Source organism: Vipera berus, assembly GCF_964194415.1.
Source record: "Vipera berus genome assembly, chromosome: Z".
NCBI classification, from domain to species: Eukaryota; Metazoa; Chordata; class Lepidosauria; order Squamata; family Viperidae; genus Vipera; species Vipera berus.
In genome coordinates this window covers 31,732,492-31,754,946 of record NC_138205.1, presented here as the reverse complement: position 1 = coordinate 31,754,946, position 22,455 = coordinate 31,732,492, and the positions used below count along the sequence as shown (strand labels likewise).

The 22,455-nt window shown below is 39.0% G+C and overlaps 1 protein-coding gene across 1 annotated transcript in view; it reads right to left on the bottom strand.

Moving 5' to 3' along the window:
• Nucleotides 1-3,436: 3,436 nt before the first annotated feature.
• The window catches only part of LOC308678941 (MAGUK p55 subfamily member 2-like), a gene marked incomplete at its 3' end in the record, with an annotated part of 38,872 nt that continues 19,853 nt past the window's right edge, over nt 3,437-22,455 (bottom strand). The window contains exons 3-4 of the mRNA XM_081346170.1: nt 7,497-7,597; nt 3,437-3,628 (exon numbers count right to left, since the gene is read on the bottom strand). Of these exons, the coding sequence (XP_081202296.1) occupies nt 3,437-3,628; nt 7,497-7,597 (293 nt within the window). The remainder of the gene's footprint in view (nt 3,629-7,496; nt 7,598-22,455) is intronic.

Sequence of the window (22,455 nt, the reverse complement as noted above, 5' to 3'; positions counted from 1 at the left end):
TAGCTTTATGGTAATTCACAACTTGTTTTTAATGCCTCCCTTCATTGCAGACCTCTAGATTTACTGACAGGAGATCATGACAGCAATGTTGTTTTTGTGAAGGGTCCTTGGTACTCTCTGAGTTTGCTTGTTTTCCTGCAGACCTTTCATTACCAAAACTAGGTTACATTATCAGTGCTAGTAAGGAGTGCAGTTTGCTGACAGTTTTATATTCTAGTGCCGTGGTAGCGAACCTATGGCATGCGTGCCGGAGGTGGCGCGCAGAGCCCTTTATGAGCACCAAGCCAGAGAGCTTGTGTCAATACTGAGCTACAAATTGTCTCCTTTATTAATGTTGTTTTTACATAGTCAAAAGTGGAAACATGGAAATAAAATGCTCAGATTCTAAAGAATACTATAAGATGTTTCCATTAAATTACAAACATCAGAACTTACAGCAGATGAAAATTTTCATGGCTTACTTTTCCTTACCTTGGGGACAGGAGAGAAAACTTTTTTAAATGGGGCTATAAAATTATTTTCCTATTTAGCATAGTCATGTGGGTTTTCTATTGTGAAATATGTGTAACAACTACACTTCACACAAAGTTTAAAACAGTCAATATAGAACTCCAAAGGGAGAATTTTGAAAATTGGACAGTGAGGAAGAAATTAAATTACAACTATTCCTATAAAAATAAATACATGAGAACCACAAACATGGAGCTAATGAAGATGTTGCTCCAAAGTGTTGTGAAAATGGTGTTGGCATGTGCTTGTTTAACACAATAAGCCATCTTATTTCTAGTGCCACCATGGTTACCTCCCCATCCTGACCCGATTAACACAAACATGTTACTGACATCCGATCCATTATTCTATCATATTGTTTAAATGTGTATTATCATTTGTATTGAACTGAATACTTTATTTGGCTAAGTGTGATTAGACACATAAGGAATTTGTCTCTGGTGTAGAGGCTGTCAATGTCGATTGGTGGCCCCCAGGGGGAGGGCATTCTCTGTGGGTGCGCCAGACCTATGGAACCGCTTGCCGGTTGAGCTCCAGATGGCCCCTGACCTTCGCTCCTTCCGGCGCGATTTAAAAACCTATTTATTTGAACAATCTGGCCTGGTCTGATGGGTTTGGGGTTGGATTTAGTTTTAACACAGTTTTATTATTGTATTATATTGGGCATAATTATTTAATCCTTTTTAACTTCTTTTTTAACTTTTGTATTTATATTTTGATATTTATTGCCCTTTACACCGCCCTGAGTCCTTCGGGAGAAGGGTGGTATAAAAATTTAATAAATAAAATAAATAATAAATAAATATTGAAATTTGTGCCATTCTATTCAACTGAATACACAGGTTCATATATACATCCAAAAAGAAAAAAAATCATAACAAAGGACAGAAAAAGTTGCTGATTCTGAAAATGTATATGCATAGATTCAATTTCAGAATTAGTGGCTACAATTTCTGTATCATGATAGAGAGAAGGACCAAGCTGAATAGCTTGCCATCTAAATGCTAAATATGGACAGACAATTCCAGATCTTCTGGCTTCTAATTAATCTTTTTTAAAAAGCCAGATGACAACTGGACAGCAGTTCAAGCAGAGTGTAAGTTAGGCCACACAGCCATCCTAGATTTAAACATGTCATCTGGGAGCAGTGGAAACACATGACAAAGTGTAGAGTGAAACAACATGACATAATGTGAAGGGGAGAGCTTGCATCATGAGTTCACCATGCATATTTCATTCTTTTGGCATCATCATGGTTAAACATGGGCCCTTATGAACAGACCATGCTAAAAAGAACTAAAGTATATCTAATACTTAACACATACTCATCTCTAATGAGCTGCAAGGCACTTTACTCAGTGTGGTTGAAATTTACTAATAATAAATCTGTTCCAATTCAAAGGCTTTATAACCATGTTTTAAATTACACAAACTTACCAGATAATAAACAATCTATAAAATCTCTTCAGCTACACCACGGGTCGGCAACCCGTGGCTCCGAAGCCGCATGCGGCTCTTTGAGCCATCTCCTGCGGCTCCCAGTCACCCGGTGCGCGTGCACCTCTCCGAACAGGAGGAGGTGCGCGCGCACCACTCCAAAGGTTTGAAGAGCTGCACGCGCACCTCTCTCGCACCTCCGCCCGAACACCCGTTTGGAAACCACTGTTTGGGCGGAGCTGCGCACGCACCTCTCCAAAAGTTTGGAGAGGTGCGCGCGCAGCTCCGCCCGAACAACCGTGTCGAGACCTGATGGTGTTCGGGCGGCAGTTTGGAGGTCCCGGGGGTGGCTCCGGCGACGCCCGGGCTGAAGGCAGCACCGCAACCCAGTGCCCGTCACCACAGAGACCCGTTGCCGCTGGCGTGCAGGTGTGTCCACCGGCAACAGCAGGTCTCCAAACCGCTGTTCGGGCGGAGCTGTGTGCGCACCTCTCCAAAGGTTTGGAGAGGTGCGTGCGCAGCTCCACCCGAACACCCATGTCGAGACTTGCTGGTGTTCAGGCGGAGGTCGGGCGGCAGTTTGGAGGTGCGGGGGTGGCTCCAGCGACGCCCGGGCTGAAGGCAGCGCTGCAACCCAGCACCCGTCACCACGGAGACCCGTTGCCGCTGGCGTGGAGGTGCGTCCACATAAAAAAAAGTGGAACCGCGCGCGTGTATCCACGCGTGCGCATGCACAAAAAACATTTTGCGCATGCACAAAACATTGTTTTATGCGCATGCGTGGATGCACGCATGCGGCTCCCACTTTTTTTTATCTGTGATGGAACCGGTTCCCAGTGGCTCTTTTGCTTTTTCAGGTTGCCGACCCCGAGCTACACAAATCTAACCGCTTTTATACATATACTAGAGTACAAGTAGTTGCAATATAATATGTGTCAAAGTTACACAGTAGAGATACTCCTTCTTAATTCAGCACCTGGATGAAAAAACATGCAGCTGCCACTGAATAGAATGTTATAAATGCAGGTCATTAATTATTTCAATCATCCAGATGTTTCAGATTTTTGTGTTTTTTTTTAAAAAGCACTAATCTGATAGCCTTTCTTATAAAATCCCAGCAAATGAAATGCTGCTGTAAGTGGCAGTACCCATCTCAATCATATATAATGCTAACACTCTCAGCTTGGTACAAAACACAATGACTAGTATTCATTGCTTTCTGTCCCTTTTTTCTTTCTCTCTAATTAATACATATATAACCTTTTGGAATAGACTTTGGGGAAGAAATCTAGGAGATTTCTAAGCAGGAACAGAAGGCTTCTAAATGTAATAAAATTTCAAGCAGGCCCCCTATGAGATTATGAAGTCCAGAATCTAAATTTACCTAACTGTACCATTTTTGTTCCTTGTCCTGCCAAGTCAATGCCAAATACTCTACAAACAAATCAACAAAGCATACAAAAATTCTGGAATTCTCTCTTTCTGCTCCTCAATTTTCTCCTGACCCCCAGGAAGGTTCCCCTCCTACCTGGAAATGGGGCTCCTGGAGGATGCGGGCCAGTTCAGCTGCTGTGCTATCTTGCTGAGCAATGTGTGTGATGTCTTTAAGTATCTCCTGGACCAGCTCCAAATTGTTGTCCCGCACAGCCTCCAGCTTTGTCTCCTCCAGCCGCTCATGAGCCTACAGGGTGGATGGGGAAAGAGCAAAGAAGACGGGATTAAAGGGACACATAAACAGATAAACCCATGCTAACCCTTTGTCCTCCTGCCTTGCATCCTGGCAGATAATATAAGGATATTAAGTTATATTCTTTGGGTTCCCTAAAAATTACAAGATCACCACTTTAAGGTTTGTTGATTTTTTTTTAATAAGCATAAAAGGCTTTCAGACACCTCTAGAATTAAATAGCTTTACACAGTGGGTGCCCGTCAAGCTTTGTCAAGTCTTTCTGAAGACAAAGACAAAGAATAGGCTGTGCATGTTATAAAGAAAAAGAAGCCAAGTAATTACTCTTCTGTATGAAAACACACAACCCACTTGCTCAGAAGCACAGCAAGGGGAACAGTGAGACAACTGAGAACTTTTCCTGGCCCTCAGTGGCATGTAGCCAGAAATCAAACAGGTCTTTGCTGTATGAAAGATGAATAGCTGCTCTAGATAAGCCTCAAGCAGGGAAACAGACACAAAAGAGAAAGAGCTAAAAATAATAGACTGGCAAATAGAGGCTTAACTTCACTCATGGAATCAGCTCAGATTGGGGGAGGGTGAAAAGAGCAGGCTTAATATGAATCCGATCTGGGAACTATTTTTCTTTGCCAAAATCAGTGCTGGAAAATACTGAAGTGGAAAGCTGCTGCACTTATTTAATTTAATAATTTAATTTGTATACCGCCCTTCTCCCGAAGGACTCAGGGCGGTGAACATCTTTATTGATGGAATAAAGACAAATTCTACATCCCAACCCTGTAATGCTCGTGGATTAGGAAACTGATCATCTAAAATACATGGAGGATATCATTCAAGCATTTGGTCAGAAGACTTTCAGTATTTTTAATAGGAAAACTCCTGAGATTTGGTTTTAGTTTTCTAGCCAGTAATTTTAGCAACTTTAAGATGTGCGGATTTCGACTTCCAGCATGCTGGCAAGTGTGAAACTTAAAGTTGCTGAGGTTGAGAAATACTATTGTAGACTGTTGACTTCTTTGGGATGGGGATGGATTCTGAGAAGATTTAGGAGCTTGTGGCCTGCACAACTACCATGAATTTGTTCCAAGTAATCTCTAGCCTGATTCACAGTGGTAGCCAGATAATAAATCCAGAATAGTTGGCATGTCATCTGAAATTTGAAGATGTAATTGTGAATCCTTTGCATTATTTGGATTACATTCTGTCACCCCTGCTGATATTTGAAGGATCAAAGGACTAGTTAAATGATACATCCCTGAAGCCTCATGGACTGACACAAATTTTAGCAGGCCTTAGGGATTTCACTAGAAATTCAGCAGATCAAATTCTGAAATGGCCTCTCTCCTTTTGCTTATTCTGAGACACTGCTTGGTTTATCAAATGAAAGGAAGTTTGGAAGTGAGCTTGACTGAACATGGGTTCATGTTCAAGCCCACAATGTGGTTTCCACTCCCACCTACAGTAAGCTCATTCAGACAGACTCTTTTTGAGATGATTTGAAATGCTTCTTTCCAGGTTTCCTGATGCACTGCAATTTAAGAGATAATCTGTCAACTATCTCTTGGTTATTTATATCTATTCTCCTTTTCGCTTCTTTCCTAGCCTCCTCACAACATCACACAAATGTCTACTTGAAGAAGCTGACAGATGTCATCTATTAACCCACAAAGAAGTATCAATATGCTGATGATATGCAGATATTTGTTTCTACCCCAGGCTGGGCTCCCAAATGCAGAAGGGCCTTAGATCTGGTATCTGAAGTCTGTGAAGAATTGAATGGGAAAGAACAAACTTAAGCTGAATCTCTTCAAGATGGGTGTTATTTATTCCAAAAGCGAATGGCTTTGTTCCAGCTCAGCTGTGCTACTGGGCGGGATGTCGCTCTCGTTTAAAAAGCAACCACACATTTGAGATTACTGCTAGACTCAGGGCTACTGCTTGTTAGGCAGATGGAGGCCATGGCTAGGAGAGCCTTTGCTGCCAATTTCTGAGGATGAGTGAGCTGCAGTCCTTCAGGAATTGGAAGCCTTGGTGGAAATAGCATATGGCCTCATTACTTGTTCTGGGACAGGCATTGTATTGCGAATATAATTCCTTGTTGAGACACTTATTGGTCTGTTTAAGCGAATTTAGTCACATTTAACGGCCCTTTCCTTCAAAGACCAGCAACACATGAACTGCTGCTTGCCTTTCACCATGCGTTATTTCTATGAATTTATTTTTCTTTCATTATATTGTATTTCCTATGGGTTCTAACAAGTGCAAAACTGGAGACATTAATTAGTGGAAACAAGAGGGGCAGAAATGAATAATGAAAAAAGAGGGAGAGGAAACAATTTCTTTCTAGTTGTATCTTTGGGGCAGGAGTCTTCCAGTTTGCTTGAAGTTTTATCTTAGGTTTGGAAGTAGAGAACTACTAGCTCTCCCGATGTTGCTAAACTGTAACTCCCAGCAACCCCAACTAGCCTGTTTAATGGTGAAAAGTGCTGAAAACTGTAGTTAGCAATATACTGACGTTTGTAAATTCCCATTCTAATCTTAGTTGTAATACTGACAGCAAACTGAGATTCAGAGTTCTCACTCAAGGTACAAAATAACACTTTCCAATGACTCTACTTCAGACACATTTCGTGAAGACCTAGCTCTCACTAATGCTCAGCAAAATAGAAAGAAAGAGAAGTGGATGGACAGCAGCAAGGTGGATGGGCCAGTTACAGTGTGAAGAGCACACCATTAGAAGACTTGGGAGACCGTGTAAAGAATGGATTGTCACAGAGAAAATTTACCTTTGTGGTTGCTAAGGATAAAAAATGATGACACACAATCACTTCATCAATCATGAGCCAACATTCAGGATGGTGGAAGAGGAAAATGACAATTTATGAAATGTACCATAGCCACCCAACTCCAATAGACTCTAGACATTTTAGAAGACATACAGTTAAAACTGTTAAACATAAAACAAAACAGGATGGACTAAAAACAACCATAACAAATGACCTTTGCTGATCTCAAAAAACTAAGATTTGGTTAGTACTTGGTGGGGGGCCCATCAAGAAATCACAGGCTATAAAATAAACTAAGTCTAAAACAGACCCCAGCAGAAGGCAATGGCAAACCAACAAAACTGAAGTGATGCAGCTTAGATGTAGCATCCCACCAGATTTTGAGTTCATGTTTTTCTAGGAAAAGTTACAAATAAAAAATTTTATGCTAGTAAATGCTGGGAATCTAATGGTAAGTGTTGAAGATACCAGGAACAGAAAGAAGTGATTGAACAAGTATTAAAAGGCAAACAAGAATCAGAACTCGTTCTTAGTATGAAGAAAACTTTTAGATAAAATTAGGAAGAATTTCTGAAACATTACAGTAATTTCCCAGGAGAGAAGATGAAAGGAGGTACTGCAGAATCACCAATCTGGGATCATCCAGGATTCTTTAAGCTTTTGTATATGGACAGTAGATTATAACTTTTTGTTGCAAAGAACAGCTTTCTTTTTTTTGTTATTCACATTTTCCTGTTTGGTAGATTCTGCAGCTATAAATGGTGATTTTTTTTCAGTAAACAGTTATTAAAATTAACAATTCTTTTCATAAACAAAGTGGAATGAACTTGGTTATTGTTGGGGGTTTTTGAATGAATATAAGATACAAATGTATTCATGAGGAAGGAAGCATAGAGGAGGGACAAAGGAACAGAGGAAATTGTTAACTAAACTATTTTGGAAAAATATGTTGTGGGCAAGACCAAGTAACAGTAAGTGATGTAGTAGAAGCAAGTGGAACTGAAGGTGCAGGTTTTGCTCAGCTACAATCCCATCCCTGACTACCCATTTAACTGTACCTTAGCCAATGACCTTACTATTGGACTCTCCATGAGGCCACGGAGAAAGATGAGATCCAAATCTCCAGCTCCCATGGAATTGGGGAGATCACTGAGGTTGTCCAGGACCTGTTGCATAGCTGTGTAGAGAAATGACAGCACTAACATTAGTCTCATTAAAATAAAAATAATGAAAACAGTGTTAATTTATCCGCTCTAGCCTTTCAAGAGATAGAAAAGCAGCAGATGAAAAGTAACACATCTTGTACATGCAGAACAGAGGTGAAACCACGTGGCAATGAAAAACAAAGCGAAAATGGAAAGAATTCTGAGAAATATACATGGAGGGAAGGAGGAAATATACAATTTTTATAAATATATATCAGTAATTCATTCACAAAAACTGAGGTCTCTTCTTACAAGTTACAAGTCAATAGCATCGTCCAGAAATGCTATCAGCAGTACTAAAAAAGAAAGCAATTTGTGATAATCTTTTTTTCTCCCAGCAGCACTTTAGGATTTTTCAAAGAAATTGAACTTATTTTCTTGACATTTTTCCAGAATGAGTCTCAAATACTACAGGGTCACTTCAAGAACTGCTGCAGAGACAGATGCCTTTGTGTTTAGATTACAAAATAAATTCCCTATTGAATGAAGATCTGAACTTCTTCCTTGCTAATCTCAGTCTAATCTCACTGTTGCATTTCGCTGTCTCTAAAAATCATGTTTTTTTCTAATTAAATTAGCAGCCAAAAGACTGAAAACCTAACATTCTTGCTCAATATATATGACTATAGTTCATCTCAACCTGCTCTCTTAACTTCTGCTGCCAGAAAAAACTGTGTGTTTGCTGAAGCTATTTCATTAAACTACTTTAAGCGAGTTTAAGAACAACCATGATTTTGCTATTATGTCATGCAATTTGCCTTTGCATTCTGCATTTGATCAGGCTCACATTTTGAATTGCTCCATTGGAAATGGTTGGGTACACTTGATCACTGAAGTATAAACAACTCAGCACAGTGATTTAGTCAAGCTGCTCTACAGCATATTGTCCAACCCACAAAGATACTGTATATAGATTATATTCAATGTATAAGCTGTCCACTTGAATTTGTTCTTTTCCAGCCAATGCTGAATGATTTAGATGGGAGATATAACCAAAGCTAGAGGGACAAAGTCCTTTGATATTCTACTTCTTTTGCAAGAATTAGGTCAAACTGACATTCCCTCCTCTTATCAGCATATCCAGGACAGAAACTAAGGCAAGCAATCCCAATATGCTGATTAACACTGGCAGAGTGCCACAGGCATTGGCCTCATCTCCATTTCATAAATTCATCTATACAGGATTTAATAACTAAGATTTTATTCTCAGTCAATCAACAGGGCAGAAAGTCTTCCAAAGTTACAAGGGGAAATTATTTTTAAAAACTCAGCATTAGTCATATCTAAAGACAAATATTAATTACTGAAGCTCTTCCAGGGGTTCATCTGTTGCTAATCTTATCTTATTTGTTTCTCTCCCTGAAAGTCTATTTGTTCTTAATATTGCAAGCAGAATAACAAAGACAGTGGAAAGAAACAAAAAATCAGGTAGCATTTTATAAAAAAAAATAAAGAAACCACTTTGGACAATAAATCAAAGTTGGTTTTTTTGCCTATTCCAAGCAATGTTCTTCAGCATCACTATGTCCATATATAATTTCCAGAATGCACATTGGGCTTCATGTCTCATTTTTTCAAACATTATAAAAATTAACAGGAAAGCTAGCACACAGCAAACAAAGCATAAGATTTTGGCAAGTTATTATACTCTGAATGTGTCCCAGAACCCATCATGAGTCCCTTATCATTCTAAAGACATTAAAAAAGTTAGCAGGTATATCTTAGCACTCAACTTACAAAAATTTCTATCTCCTCAGAAGCTCTAGGACCATGTACATGCCGCCACAGTCATCTCACTGTAGCCAACCTGGGGTGATCATCTCACCACAGGACAACTCACCCTGTGTCCCATAGTGAGTTGGCCATGGAAAAAAGGCAGCACTGAGATGGCCATGGTGAGTTGACTCATTCTGCTTTCCAGAGACTGGGAGAAATTTAAGGGATTAAGGAAGGTGTCAGTGAGCAAACTTCTCAGGCCAAGTATTGTGCCAGTCACTTCATTGTCAACAAAATTCTCTTGCTCCTCTGCCCCTAAGCAAACATTGTTTGTTAGTAGATGCAGTGTGCTCTCATCTTTTTGAATATACATTTCAACACAAACGTTTGTATACTTTAACATACTCTATTGTCTGCTTATTTTCTTCAGGGAAGTTTTAAAGTATGGAGGTATTAATCCTGTCTTTCCCTTGCAGCAGTGTGAAGTAATAAAATCCAATGATGGACTTTGGAAGCAGGATAGGAAGAGTACTGACACTGTTGAACTTTGCTGTTGAAGAAGATTCCTGAGAATACTATGGACATCCAAGAAAATAAACAAATGGCTTAGTGAACAATCAACCCAGAATTCTCACTTGGGACACAAATGAACAGGCTCAAATTATCCTACTTCAGACATATCATGCAAAGACTTATTTCTCTAGAGAATATTCTACGGCTTAGAAAGTTGGAAAAAAAAGAGGATAATCAGCAGCAAGGCAATGAGTATATTGTCAGGGGACCTGAAAGAACCGGTTACTGATACATCATCATGGGAAAAAATCTATGTGGTTGCTAAGAGTTGACAAAAAGTAATGCCACATAAATCAGACCAATCCAGGCAACAGGGAATCAGTCTCATCTTTTTAAATTTTCTACTGCAGACATGAAGGAGAATGGTAAATCTTACGCTTGCTGTGTAAATATATAGTGCTGGTTTTTTGCAGAGAGAATGTTTTAAAAATGTGTATGAGCAACTCTTGCATCAATTGCCTAAAAGTCACAGGTATGAAATGGACATTTATATTTCATTGAAGTGATAGAAACAGAAATAAACAGCTTATAAAAGATTATGCAATAATAAGCAGTATATCTAAAGTCTGGGATAAATTAAAAAAAAAAGAATCAGTCCACAATTTCACCTTTTGCCTCAATATTCTCACAAAAAGGATAACACAAATTTTCTCACTGGAAAGGTAACAAATCACATTGTTACATTCATTACATACATTCATCAATAAACCAAATACGAAATCTTTTTAATCTGCAGAATTATCAGAATCACACACACAGTTTCAAAATCTTCAAATGAATGAAATAGTGTTAAAGAATGCAGAAACCCAAAGAAACATAGAATTTGAATCTCTTATAAAACAAATTCAGAGATTTTTTTGGCTCTTTTTATAAACTGTTTGTGAAATATGACTCAGAAACCAACAAGTTAAAAACCAAACAAGAATTTAGACATAATTGCAATGCAATTGTAACAATTTCAGTGGAAGAAATCTATTACACTTAAAGAAAAGCGGAATAAAATGTTTTGCTGCTGGCATATATAATTCCATTACCGATTACTAAGCTGGACAGATTATTTGCTAAAAATTGTTGGAAATGGTTGGATCTTTTTTCCATATTAGGTAGCGATGTTGTAAAGCTCAAACATTTTGGAAAATAATTTCTAACAGAATGAAACAAATTCTAAAAGCTGAATTTCCTTTTTATTCCTTTTATTATATATTACTAAATCTCACATTCCCACAAAATATACCAAATTAACTTTCCACACAGCAACTGCTGCAAGGATACTTTACATTTCCTATTGAAAATATATTCAATTCTTTCTGCAGAAGATTCATAAATTAAGTTATGAAAATTCACCTGGATGTTCAAAATTCATATTTGAATTAGATGTACAGATATTCATAGTTAAATAGTAAATCTTTTGCAGGGCTTAACTTTTTATTAGCTTGTGCCACATCTAAAATTTGGATTTCACTTGACATGAAATCTTAATATTCTGATCTTCAATGATCTATTAAATGAGGATAGATTTTCAACTGCTCAAATGGGATGTACTATAGTTCCTACCTATGAATCACACTGTGTTGATTATAACATTTAGATACAGCTGTGTATTACTTGAATCAATGTGTTTTTAAAATAATGCAACCTATTCAGTTATTTAACACTAATTAAATAACTGAAGATTTCTATCTGATTTTATATCTGTAAATTCCCCATTTCCCCTTCATGGATTACTGCCTTGTTGTGATGAAGGGGCTTGCATAATTCAATGAAGCTATGAGCTATGCTGTGCAGGGCCACCCAAGACGGAAAGGTCATAGCAGAGAGTTCTGACAAAACGTGATCCACTGGAGAAGGAAATGGCAACTCACTCCAGTATCTTTGCCATGAAAACCCTATGGACAGTACCAAAAGGCAAAATGATATGATGCTGGAAGATGAGCCCCTCAGGTCGGAAGGCGTCCAATATGCTACTGGGGAAGAGCAGAGGGCTAGTACTAGTAGCGCCAGAAAGAATGAAGCGACTGGGCCAAAGCCGAAAGGACGCTCAGCTGTGGATGTGTCTGGTGATGAAAGGAAAGTCCGATGCTGTAAAGATTTTTTCTCCATAGGAACCTGGAATGTAAGATCCATGAATCAAGGAAAACTGGATGTGGTCAAACAAGAGATGACAAGACTGAACATTGACATCTTAGGTATCAGCGAACTAAAATGGACAGGAATGGGTGAATTTAATTCAGATGACCATCAGGTATACTACTGCGGGCAAGAATCCCTCAGAAGAAATGGAGTAGCCTTCATAGTCAATAAAAGAGTAGGAAAAGCAATACTGGGATACAGTCCTTAAAATGAAAGAATGATCTCAGTTCAAATCGGAGGCAAACCATTCAATATTATAGTAGTCCAAGTCTATGCCCCAACCACCAATGCTGAAGAGGATGAAATTGACCGGTTCTATGAAGCCCTACAGCACCTTATAGAACTAACACCAAAAAGTGATGTCCTTATCATCATGGGGGATTGGAATGCTAAAGTAGGAAGCCAAAAGATAACTGGAATAACAGGGAAGTTTGGCCTTAGAGTACAAAATGAAGCAGGGCACAGGTTGATAGAATTTGTCAAGAGAATACAATGGTTGAAGCAAACACTCTTTTCCAACAACCCAAGAGACGGCTCTACACGTAGACATCACCAGACGGTCAACACAGAAATCAGATTGACTATGTGCTCTGCAGCCAAAGATGGAGAACCTCTATACAGTCAGTAAAAACAAGATCAGGAGCTGACTGTGGCTCAGACCATGAGCTTCTCATTGAAAAGTTTAGGCTTAAACTGAAGAAAGTAGGGGAAAGCACTAGGCCACTCAGGTATGAATTAAATCATATCCCTGTTGAATATACAGTAGAGGTGACAAAATGAGCATGAGAAAGGACCAAAACGGCAGGGACCTAACAGAGGCAGAAGAGATTAAGAAGAGGTGGCAAAATTACACAGAAGAATTATACAAGAATGAGCTTAACATCCCTGATAATCACAATGAGGTGGTCACTGACTAGAGATCAAATTGCCAACATACGCTGGATCATGGAGAAAGCTAGGGAGTTCCAGAAAAACATCCACTTCTGCTTCATTGACTATGTTAAAGAACATTTTAAAGTTTAAAAGAACATTAAAGATGCTTATTTTTTAAGGCACCATCTGGCCCTCTCAATTCCTGGCAAATAGATGGGGAAGAAATGGAGGTAGTGACAGATTTTATTTTCCTGGGCTTCAAGATCACTGCAGTTGGAGACTGTAGCCAAGAAATTAAAAGACGCTTGCTCCTCGGGAGGAAAGCCATGACAAATCTAGACAGCACACTAAAAAGCAGAGACATCACCCTGTCAACAAAAGTGCGTATAGTCAAGGCTATGGTCTTCCCAGTTGCAATGTATGGCTGTGAAAGTTGGACCATAAGAAATGCCGAGCACCAAAGAATTGAGGCCTTTGAACTGTGGTGCTGGAGAAGACTCCTGCGAGTCCCTTGGACTGCAAGCCGATCAAACCGGTCAGTCCTGGAGGAGATCAACCCTGAGTGCTCTTTAGAAGGCCAGATCCTGAAGCTAAAACTCAAATACTTTGGCCACCTAATGAGAAGGAAGGACTCACTGGAGAAGAGCCTAATGCTGGGAAAGATTGAGGGCAATAGAAGAAGGTGACGACAGAGAATGAGGTGGCTGGATGGAGTCACTGAAGCAGTAGGCATGAGCTTAAATGGACTCCAGAAGATGGTAGAGGACAGGAAGGCCTGGAGGAACAGTGTCCATAGGGTCGCGATGGGTCGGACACGACTTCGCAGCTAACAACAACAACCAATTCCCTAATTATTCACTTTATTTCCCATCTTTTTCTTTTTCTTCTCTTTTCTCCATTCTTAAAAATGGTTAATAAAAATATAATAAAAAAATAAAATAAAACCACTAAATTTTATATTTTGCCTCAGTACCCTGACTGAGATAAAGGATAAATGGTGTTTTTCCTAGTTTTATCTACCCAAGTGAAGCAGATTGCTAGTTGATTTTACTTCAACTCTGACGACAGAATAGAATTCTCTGCTGAATATGAGAGCAACACATTAGCTATGATGCAAAGCACAGGCCAGATGTTATGTATCATTCTATACTTTGCCTCTGCTCACTGCTGGCTAGAACAGCTTTTTGGGCACCAGGGATTGGTTCCATGTAGAGAGGTTTTTCTGGGGACTGGAGGGGGCACGGTTTCGCATGCTGCCTGCATCCTGCGGAAGGGGCTTTGCTTGTTTGCGTGGACCAGTGCCAGTCCATGGACCGGGGGGGATGTTTGGGGACCCCTGGTCTAGAAAACTGGTCCATTCCTTTTAGGGCAGGCAGATCCAACCCATGCTTGCATGCCACAGGTAGTCATGTGGCCTCATAAGATCATAAACTTTTAACATTAATATGTAACTCATATATATTAACTATATTATATGTTTTATATGTAGCCCAAGACAATTCAGTTTCACTCAATGTGGCCCAGGCAAGCCAAATATTACATAATCATGTTCTAGGGGAATGACAGGTCCTGCACCACATTCATTTCCATACACAGACCAGATCTCATAATCCCAGCTTCAGAGAAAACTAACTGCATTTGCCAGTTAGTCTCATCCTGTCTTTCCCTTTCTTCACATTCAACACAGTGCTAGGCTGCATTAACAGAGGGATAGAATCAAGATCAAGTGAAGTACTAATACCACTTTACAATGCTTTGGTAAGGCCACATTTGGAATAGTGCATCCAGTTTTGGTCACCACGATGTAAAAAAGATGTCGAGACTCTAGAAAGGGTACAGAGAAGAGCAACAAAGATGATTAGGGGGCTGGAGGCTAAAACATATAGGGAAGGGTTGCTGGAATTGGGTATGTGTAGTTTAACGAAGAGAAGAACGAGGGGTGACATGATAGCAGTGTTCCAATATCTCAGGGGCTGCCAAAAAGAAGAGGGAGTCAAGCTATTCTCCAAAGCACCTGAAAGCAGGACAAGAAGCAACGGATGGAAACTAGTCAAGGAGAGAAGCAACCTAGAACTAAGGAGAAACTTCCTGACAGTTAGAACAATTAACCAGTGGAACAACCTGCCTCCAGAGGTGGTGAATGCTCCAACACTGGAGGTTTTTAAGAAGAGACTGGACAACCATTTGCCTGAAATGGTATAGGGTTTTCTTCCTGAGCAGGGGGTTGGACTAGATGACCTCCAAGGTCCCTTCCAACTTTATTATTATTGTTGTTGTTGTTGTTGTTGTTGTTGTTGTTGTTGTTGTTGTTGTTGTTGTTATTATTATTATTATTATTATTATTATTATTATTATTATTATATAAGGCATAATAATTTTTTCTAAGGAAGAAGATAAGGAGGGGCAAGAGAAGAGGGGTATTTCTCTAATGAACAACAGATGGTTGTCAGTGTAATTATCCCTAAGGCATTGAAGGACATCACAAAGCATCACCTAAGGTCTTGGGGATAATTACAGAGGCACAAAGAAGGGAAGCTAACAATACCCTCGTGTATTATCTGAGAATTGCCACCTGCTGAACACAGCCTATTTTTCAATGACTAACCTTGGTGTGTTCAACATGTCTAGGCCCTCAGGATCACATTTCCACAAGAAATTTAAAATTTAGTGATAAATCGCATATAGTGATAAATGGATTCCCAAACGCCATGTATATGAAAGAATGCAAGAATTCAGATGAAACTAGTTTTAAACTGGAAAGACACTTTTATCCAAGAAATAATTAAAGAATATGCTACATTTATGTCAGAGTCATACACAGAATATTCACCAACCCTTGGTAAGCAACAGAACTAATGTTGGTTTTCCTAAACAAACTTTTCTATTTTCCTAAACAAACTTCATGCAAAGAAGTACACAGACTGTATCAGGTGGTTTTATTGCATATAAACATCACACCTTTTGTTTCCTTTCACATGGAAAATGAGGTTACTAGCTATCTTTGGGTGAACAAGAAAAAGATGGAGGAATCCTAAGTGCAGTCTGACAAATATTGAAAAATACTCCTTTTTCAAAGAGCATTTCTAGACTATCCCTGAGCTGATTGACCATCATATTCTGCACAGTTGATGGACATTCCAGAAATGCCCTTGAAAAAGGATACTTTCCAACATTCAATCTGAGTTAGTCACTGGGACCAGAGGTTTTTGTCTTCTGAGCTTCTGGACACATGATAGAGTCTATCTTCAGGGAACTTCTCTGTTTTGCTCTGGGCTGTTTTCTGTGTGATATTTATATGGTGGTTGTTGTGTGTAGCTTTTTAGATATAGATTGGTGTGTTGATTGGCTGTTGTTTCCTTGTGCTGCCAAGCCCCAACCTCCTAAGTACTTGATAAACTGGAGGTAAATCAGCACTCCTGTTGATTGGTGAGGGTCCTGTTTCCCAAGCTTCACCTCCCTTACTGTTTTGTGCCTGCTCATCCAATGATCTCAGTAACTGCAAAATTGAATGTATGTTCCTGTCTGTTGCAATGTGAGGCTACCAATGAGTTTGGGTCTCCTTGACTGACCACTCACTTCTGTTCTTGCAATTTGATGGTTAACTTTCTCCCCGTCTGTCCTACATAGTCACAGGGGCAATTCATGCAGGGGATCCAATAGATCACATTGGAAGTATCTCTGACCTCCAAGCAATCATTCCAGTGCATAATTCGTCCTCATATGGTAGCCTCTGTGTGGTATGCGATGCTCACTTGCAGATCTCAGAAGCTGCACTCTACTGCTTCTGAAATGTTTTTGATGTATGGCAGGCTATGCCATGTAGTTAGTCTTCTGCCTTGTTTCGTCCTTTCCCCACCAGGTTGTGCAGACATCTTGTAACAAATGACTGTGCATACCCATTTTGCCTGAATTGTTCATGTAGGTACCTGCTCTCCAGCTGCTTGGCTTGCAGGGTGCTTCAGTGTGCTGTATAATGTTCTGATTCAATATTTTTGTTTGACAATGGTTGTTGAAATTGTTGCTGTTGAAATTCAGAATGCGTGGGATGTTTGTGGCCTTGCAATAAACTGCAGTTTCTAGGCTTCTGTCTATTTGTCTGTTGACAAGTACATCTAAAACCAATAATTGTCTAGCTATTTATTCCTCTGTTGTGAACTGTATTCCAGGAAGATGAAGTTCTGTATGGCATGAAAGTCTTTCAGTGGATTTTGTTTGATGATGACAAACATGTCATCCACACAGCAGCACCAAAATTTGGATGTGTAGTTCTGAAATTCATGGTGTTCTAGTTCACACAGGACTGTTTCTGCAATGACTCCTGATATTGGGGATCCCATAAATGTCCCTTTTATTTCTTCATACATTTCTCTTTTGAATGTGAAAAAGGTGTGTTCACAGTATTGGAGTAGCCTCATGATTTGTATGCTTGTTAGGTTGTTCTCATCTGTGTTGTATTCTTCTTCTGGTTTTCTATCTATTACTTCACATGCATTAGGAGCCACATTTAAGCTTTGTAGTTTTGTCAGAAATGTTGTGGATGATGTGACTGTGCTATTCAGTCGTTGGGTCAGGAAGCTTAGATGTTGTGCCAGCCATTTAGCCAGATATACAGTATGTAGAGGTGTCTTGTAGTGCTACAGAAGGTCTGAGGGGGACTCCTATTTTGTGTATCTTGGGGAGTCCATAGAATTTTGCTGGGGCAAGGTCTGTGTCTCTCATTTTCCACCATTCTTTCTCCATTATATTGTTTTGTTTGGGTTGACTTTTGTTTGACTTTCCAACATGCATGGGGGTCCAACTCTCCCTCATTCATTTCAGTGCCTTTCCTCCTCTTTTATTATCTTTGGGTAAGCAAAATGTGCTTAAACTTCCATTCTAGTGGAAATAATAATAATAATAATAATAATAATAATAATAATAATAATAATAATAATAATAATAATAATAATAATAATAATAATAATAATAATAATAATAATAATAATAATAATAATAATAATAATAATAATAATAATAATAATAATAATAATAATAATAATAAAGTTGGAAGGGACCTTGGAGGTCATCTAGTCCAACCCCCTGCTCAGGCAGGAAACCTTATACCATTTCAGGCAAATGGCTGTCCAGTCTCTTCTTAAAAACCTCCAGTGTTGGAGCATTCACCACCTCTGGAGGCAGGTTGTTCCACTGGTTAATTGTTCTAACTGTCAGGAAGTTTCTCCTTAGTTCTAGGTTGCTTCTCTACTTGACTAGTTTCCATCCGTTGCTTCTTGTCCTGCTTTCAGGTGCTTTGGAGAATAGCTTGACTCCCTCTTCTTTGTGGTAGCCCCTGAGATATTGGAACACTGCTATCATGTCACCCCTCACCCTTCTCTTCATTAAACTACACATACCCAATTCCAGCAACCGTCCCCTATATGTTTTAGCCTCCAGCCCCCTAATCATCTTTGTTGCTCTTCTCTGTACCCTTTCTAGAGTCTCGACATCTTTTTTACATCATGGTGACCAAAACTGGATGCAGTATTCCAAGTGTGGCCTTACCAAGGCATTGTAAAGTGGTATTAGTACTTCATTTGATCTTGATTCTATCCCTCTGTTAATGCAGCCTAGCACTGTGTTGGCTTTTTTGGCAGCTGCAGCACACTGCTGGCTCATATTGAAGTGATTGTCTACTAAGACTCCGAGATCCCTCTCACAGTTACTACTATTGAGCAAGGTACCACCTATACTATACCTATGCATTTGATTTTTCCTGCCTAAATGTAGAACCTTACTTTTTTCACCATTGAATTTCATTTTGTTAGATAGTGCCCAGTGTTCGAGTCTGTCCAGATCCTTCTGTATCTTAAGCCTATCTTCTGGAGTATTGGCTATTCCTGCCAGCTTGGTGTCATCTGCAAATTTGATGAGTTCCCCATCTATCCCCTCATCCAAATCATTAATGAAGATATTGAAGAGCACTGGGCCCAGAACAGAGCCCTGGGGCACCCCACTACACACTTCCTTCCATGTAGATGCGGTTCCATTGAGGACCACACACTGAGTACGGCCTGTCAGCCAGCTACAAATCCATCTGGTGGTAATGCTATCTAACCCACATTTTTCTATCTTATCAAGTAGTACGTTGTGATCTACTTTATCAAATGCCTTACTGAAGTCCAAGTAAATTATATCTACAGCATTCCTCTGGTCCACTAGTTTTGTCACTTGGTCAAAGAATGTAATAAGATTTGTCTGGCATGATCTGTTTTTGACAAACCCATGTTGACTTTTAGTGATGATTTTGTTTGCATCAAGGTGTTTGCTGATTTGTTGTTTGCTTATCTTTTCCAGAATCTTCCCAGGTATTGAGGTCAGGCTGATAGGTCTGTAGTTTCCTGGATCTATTTTTTCCCCTTTTTTGAAGATGGGAACTACATCAGCTCTCTTCCAGTCCTCTGGTAGTTCCCCAGTGCTCCAGGATCTTTGAAAAATATAGTTCAGTGGTTCTGAGATCACGTCTGCCAGTTCCTTGAGAACCTTGGGGTGTAATCCATCTGGTCCTGGTGATTTGAACTCGTCTAGGCTGCACAGGTGCTCACTTACCATTTTCTTGCCTATCTTAACTTGCGTTTCTATTCTGTTTTTTATGGCACTGGTTTGGGTAGGTTGGACTGTTTTTTCCCTTTGTGTAAAGACAGATGCAAAAAACGAGTTAAATAGTTCTGCTTTCTCCCTATTGCTTGTCACCTTCTTGCCACTTTCCCCCACTAATGGACCAATCATTTCCTTAACTTTTTTCTTGTTTTTTATATGTTGAAAGAAGCATTTTTTGTTATTTTTGACTTTGGTCGCAAGCCTTAGTTCATTTTGAGCCTTAGCTTTCCTCACTTCATCTTTGCAGGCACGGGCTATTTGCTGATATTCTGACTTAGTTATGTGCCCCTCTTTCCAATTCTTATACTTGTCCTTTTTATCTTTCAATTTATCAGAGAGTTCTTTATGCAGCCATGCTGGTTTCTTTTGAGAGCTGTTATTTTTCTTCTTTGTTGGTATTGTACTAGACTGGGCCTTTATTATCTCACTTTTCAAAATTTCCCAAGCCAGTGAAACATGGCATTATATAATCTTAGCCAAAGCATTCCATTTTATATGAGAAGTCTTTAGTAACATATATGTGAGCATGTACAGTAGAAGGCATGCTGATATTCTACATCAATTGTTCAAGACCATGTTGACAGGCATTGACATGGCATGAAGGAGGAAAGAAGGAAAAATGCACCTTTAACTAAACATTCTCCTTGGGTCAGCCTCTATCTCATCTCAAATCAAATTTGACCTGGCTCAATCTTTTATTTTTAAGGGTAAAGTCAATAATTTTCCACATCACCCTAAAATACCTTCCTCATAGGGATTAGCTACATCAACTTAATTCTTCATAGACCACAGCCTTTAATCTTGTCAAAGTAATAAGAGTGAGGATAGACCTAGTGGCTTATATTAAAAGGAAAGAGTATAGGAATGGTTACACTTTCAGTTTATCTAGCATAGTATATTGTATTTTAGAGATGGAAAACAAGTGACCCTCAACATCTGCTGAATCACAACTCTTAGCATAGCTCGGCAAAGGATTTTCTGATCGCCTGCTATTTCATCCTTTTAATTATGAAAACAAGACACTGGATTTGAGACTCTGCATTCAAAATATCTACTATACATCTGATCTATAGTCCCTTCATGGCAGGGGACCATTATCCAACAATTTAGAAGTGCTATGCTTGATGTCTAAGTGTCAAACTAAGTGTACTGTAGCAGGCAACAAAATTAGTCAAACCAGTAATAACTGCCCTTGTTTTGTGTTCTCTACCTTTCTTTTGAGATTCTAAGGAGCCAATGGAAATTCTGAAATAGCTGTCAAAGGAGACAGCTCAACAGTAATATGAAGTTTCATAAAAATAATACTAGCAAGCCCTTTTCTTGAAATGTGACAGTAATTTCTGTTAGTGTGCAATAGAGGCATTAACAAAGCAATTTCAGTTGATTTCTGTCTGAGCACCACTTGATTCAGTATTTTAACAGTGAAAAGTGTTAGCTGCTAAGATGCTGGTCCCTCTTTCTCCAGCACTCACCCTATTACATCCTCGTTTCTGTGGCAACAGGAGAAGAGATTTGCATCTAAGGTTACACTAAACCAGGATGGGTAAAGCAAACGTTTAAATATTGTCAAAACTGTTTACTATGACTGATATAATTTGACTATTTTTCAGAGAAGCTGACAAGTTTTTTGCAAAGAGAGAAACTGGGGCTAAAAAGATCTAGTGCTAGAAACGGGTTGTCTCACAAATATTTCATGCCAAGTGACATTGACTGAATTCTCAGGCATAGTCTTCCATTTACCTTATTGCCTGATGAAAATTCTGGCAGTTCCAACATATCTTCTAAATATATCATGCTTCTGTAGATATAGATTGAGGTATTAAAACACAGATGCACCTATCTTTTACTATTTGTAAAGAAAAACAGCATCATTTAGGAAACCCCCACCACTGCACAATCTAGGGCAGTGTTTCTCAATGTTGGTAACTTTAAGGTGTCTGAATTTCAACTCAGCATGCTTGTAAGGGGAAAGAAAAAACTATGTACTTGTAACATAGGATATATTATTTATAGGGGTGTCTGTCAGGAAAAAAGACCAATCAAAACACAACATAGGGACAATGGATGAGAAGGAGGCTTAGGAAAATAACCAAAATAAATGGGTCATTATGCCAAATCTATTCAGGGGTACTGAATAAATTGCTATCATCTCTGGGTAGCGTAACCATGTTTTACAACATTTTTCCCAGCCTTCAGAGTTGTGGATATCAACTTTATTTCTCAATAACACCCATGCTCTCAGATTAGAAAAGACGTTATCTTCAAATATTTTTAATGAGATACACCAGCATGTCAAAGAGCTCTTCACACATAAATTGGTCTCTTAGCATTTAGCTGTATGTGCATTAGAATTGAGATATCCATTTTCTCTTCCCAGACAGGAGAAGCTGAACCTGAATGAAGATTCTAATAATGCAAGGTAACAATATTTTAAGGAAGCGTTTCCCAACCTCAACAACTTTAAGATGTGTGGACTTCAACTTTTTCAGGGAGAGAAAAGATAAAAACAGACTATCCAACCTGAAAAATAGCAGCTGTGGCCATACATGTATCCACATTGTAAACAGAGTCCAGCACACAAACTTTATCATTGGTTTTGTAATTTTCATTTCAGAGATATTTTCCAACACTTTCACTATTGTGTACATATCAATGATGGCAATTCTAGTGATTCTACACAACATCACTAGCATTATAGACTAGGTTTCCTATGTAATCAGTAAAGTCAGACTAAAAATTTAAATGAGTGATGTAATCAGACTTTGGGTATGAAGGTGTGGTAGACCCATGCAGTGCCTGTACTAATTACTGCTGTTGTTTTTCATATTTTGGCTGCTGTTTCTATTTGTATGGGCTTTATATTGTTTCTTGATTTTTATAATGTAGTTTTTAATTGTTGTCA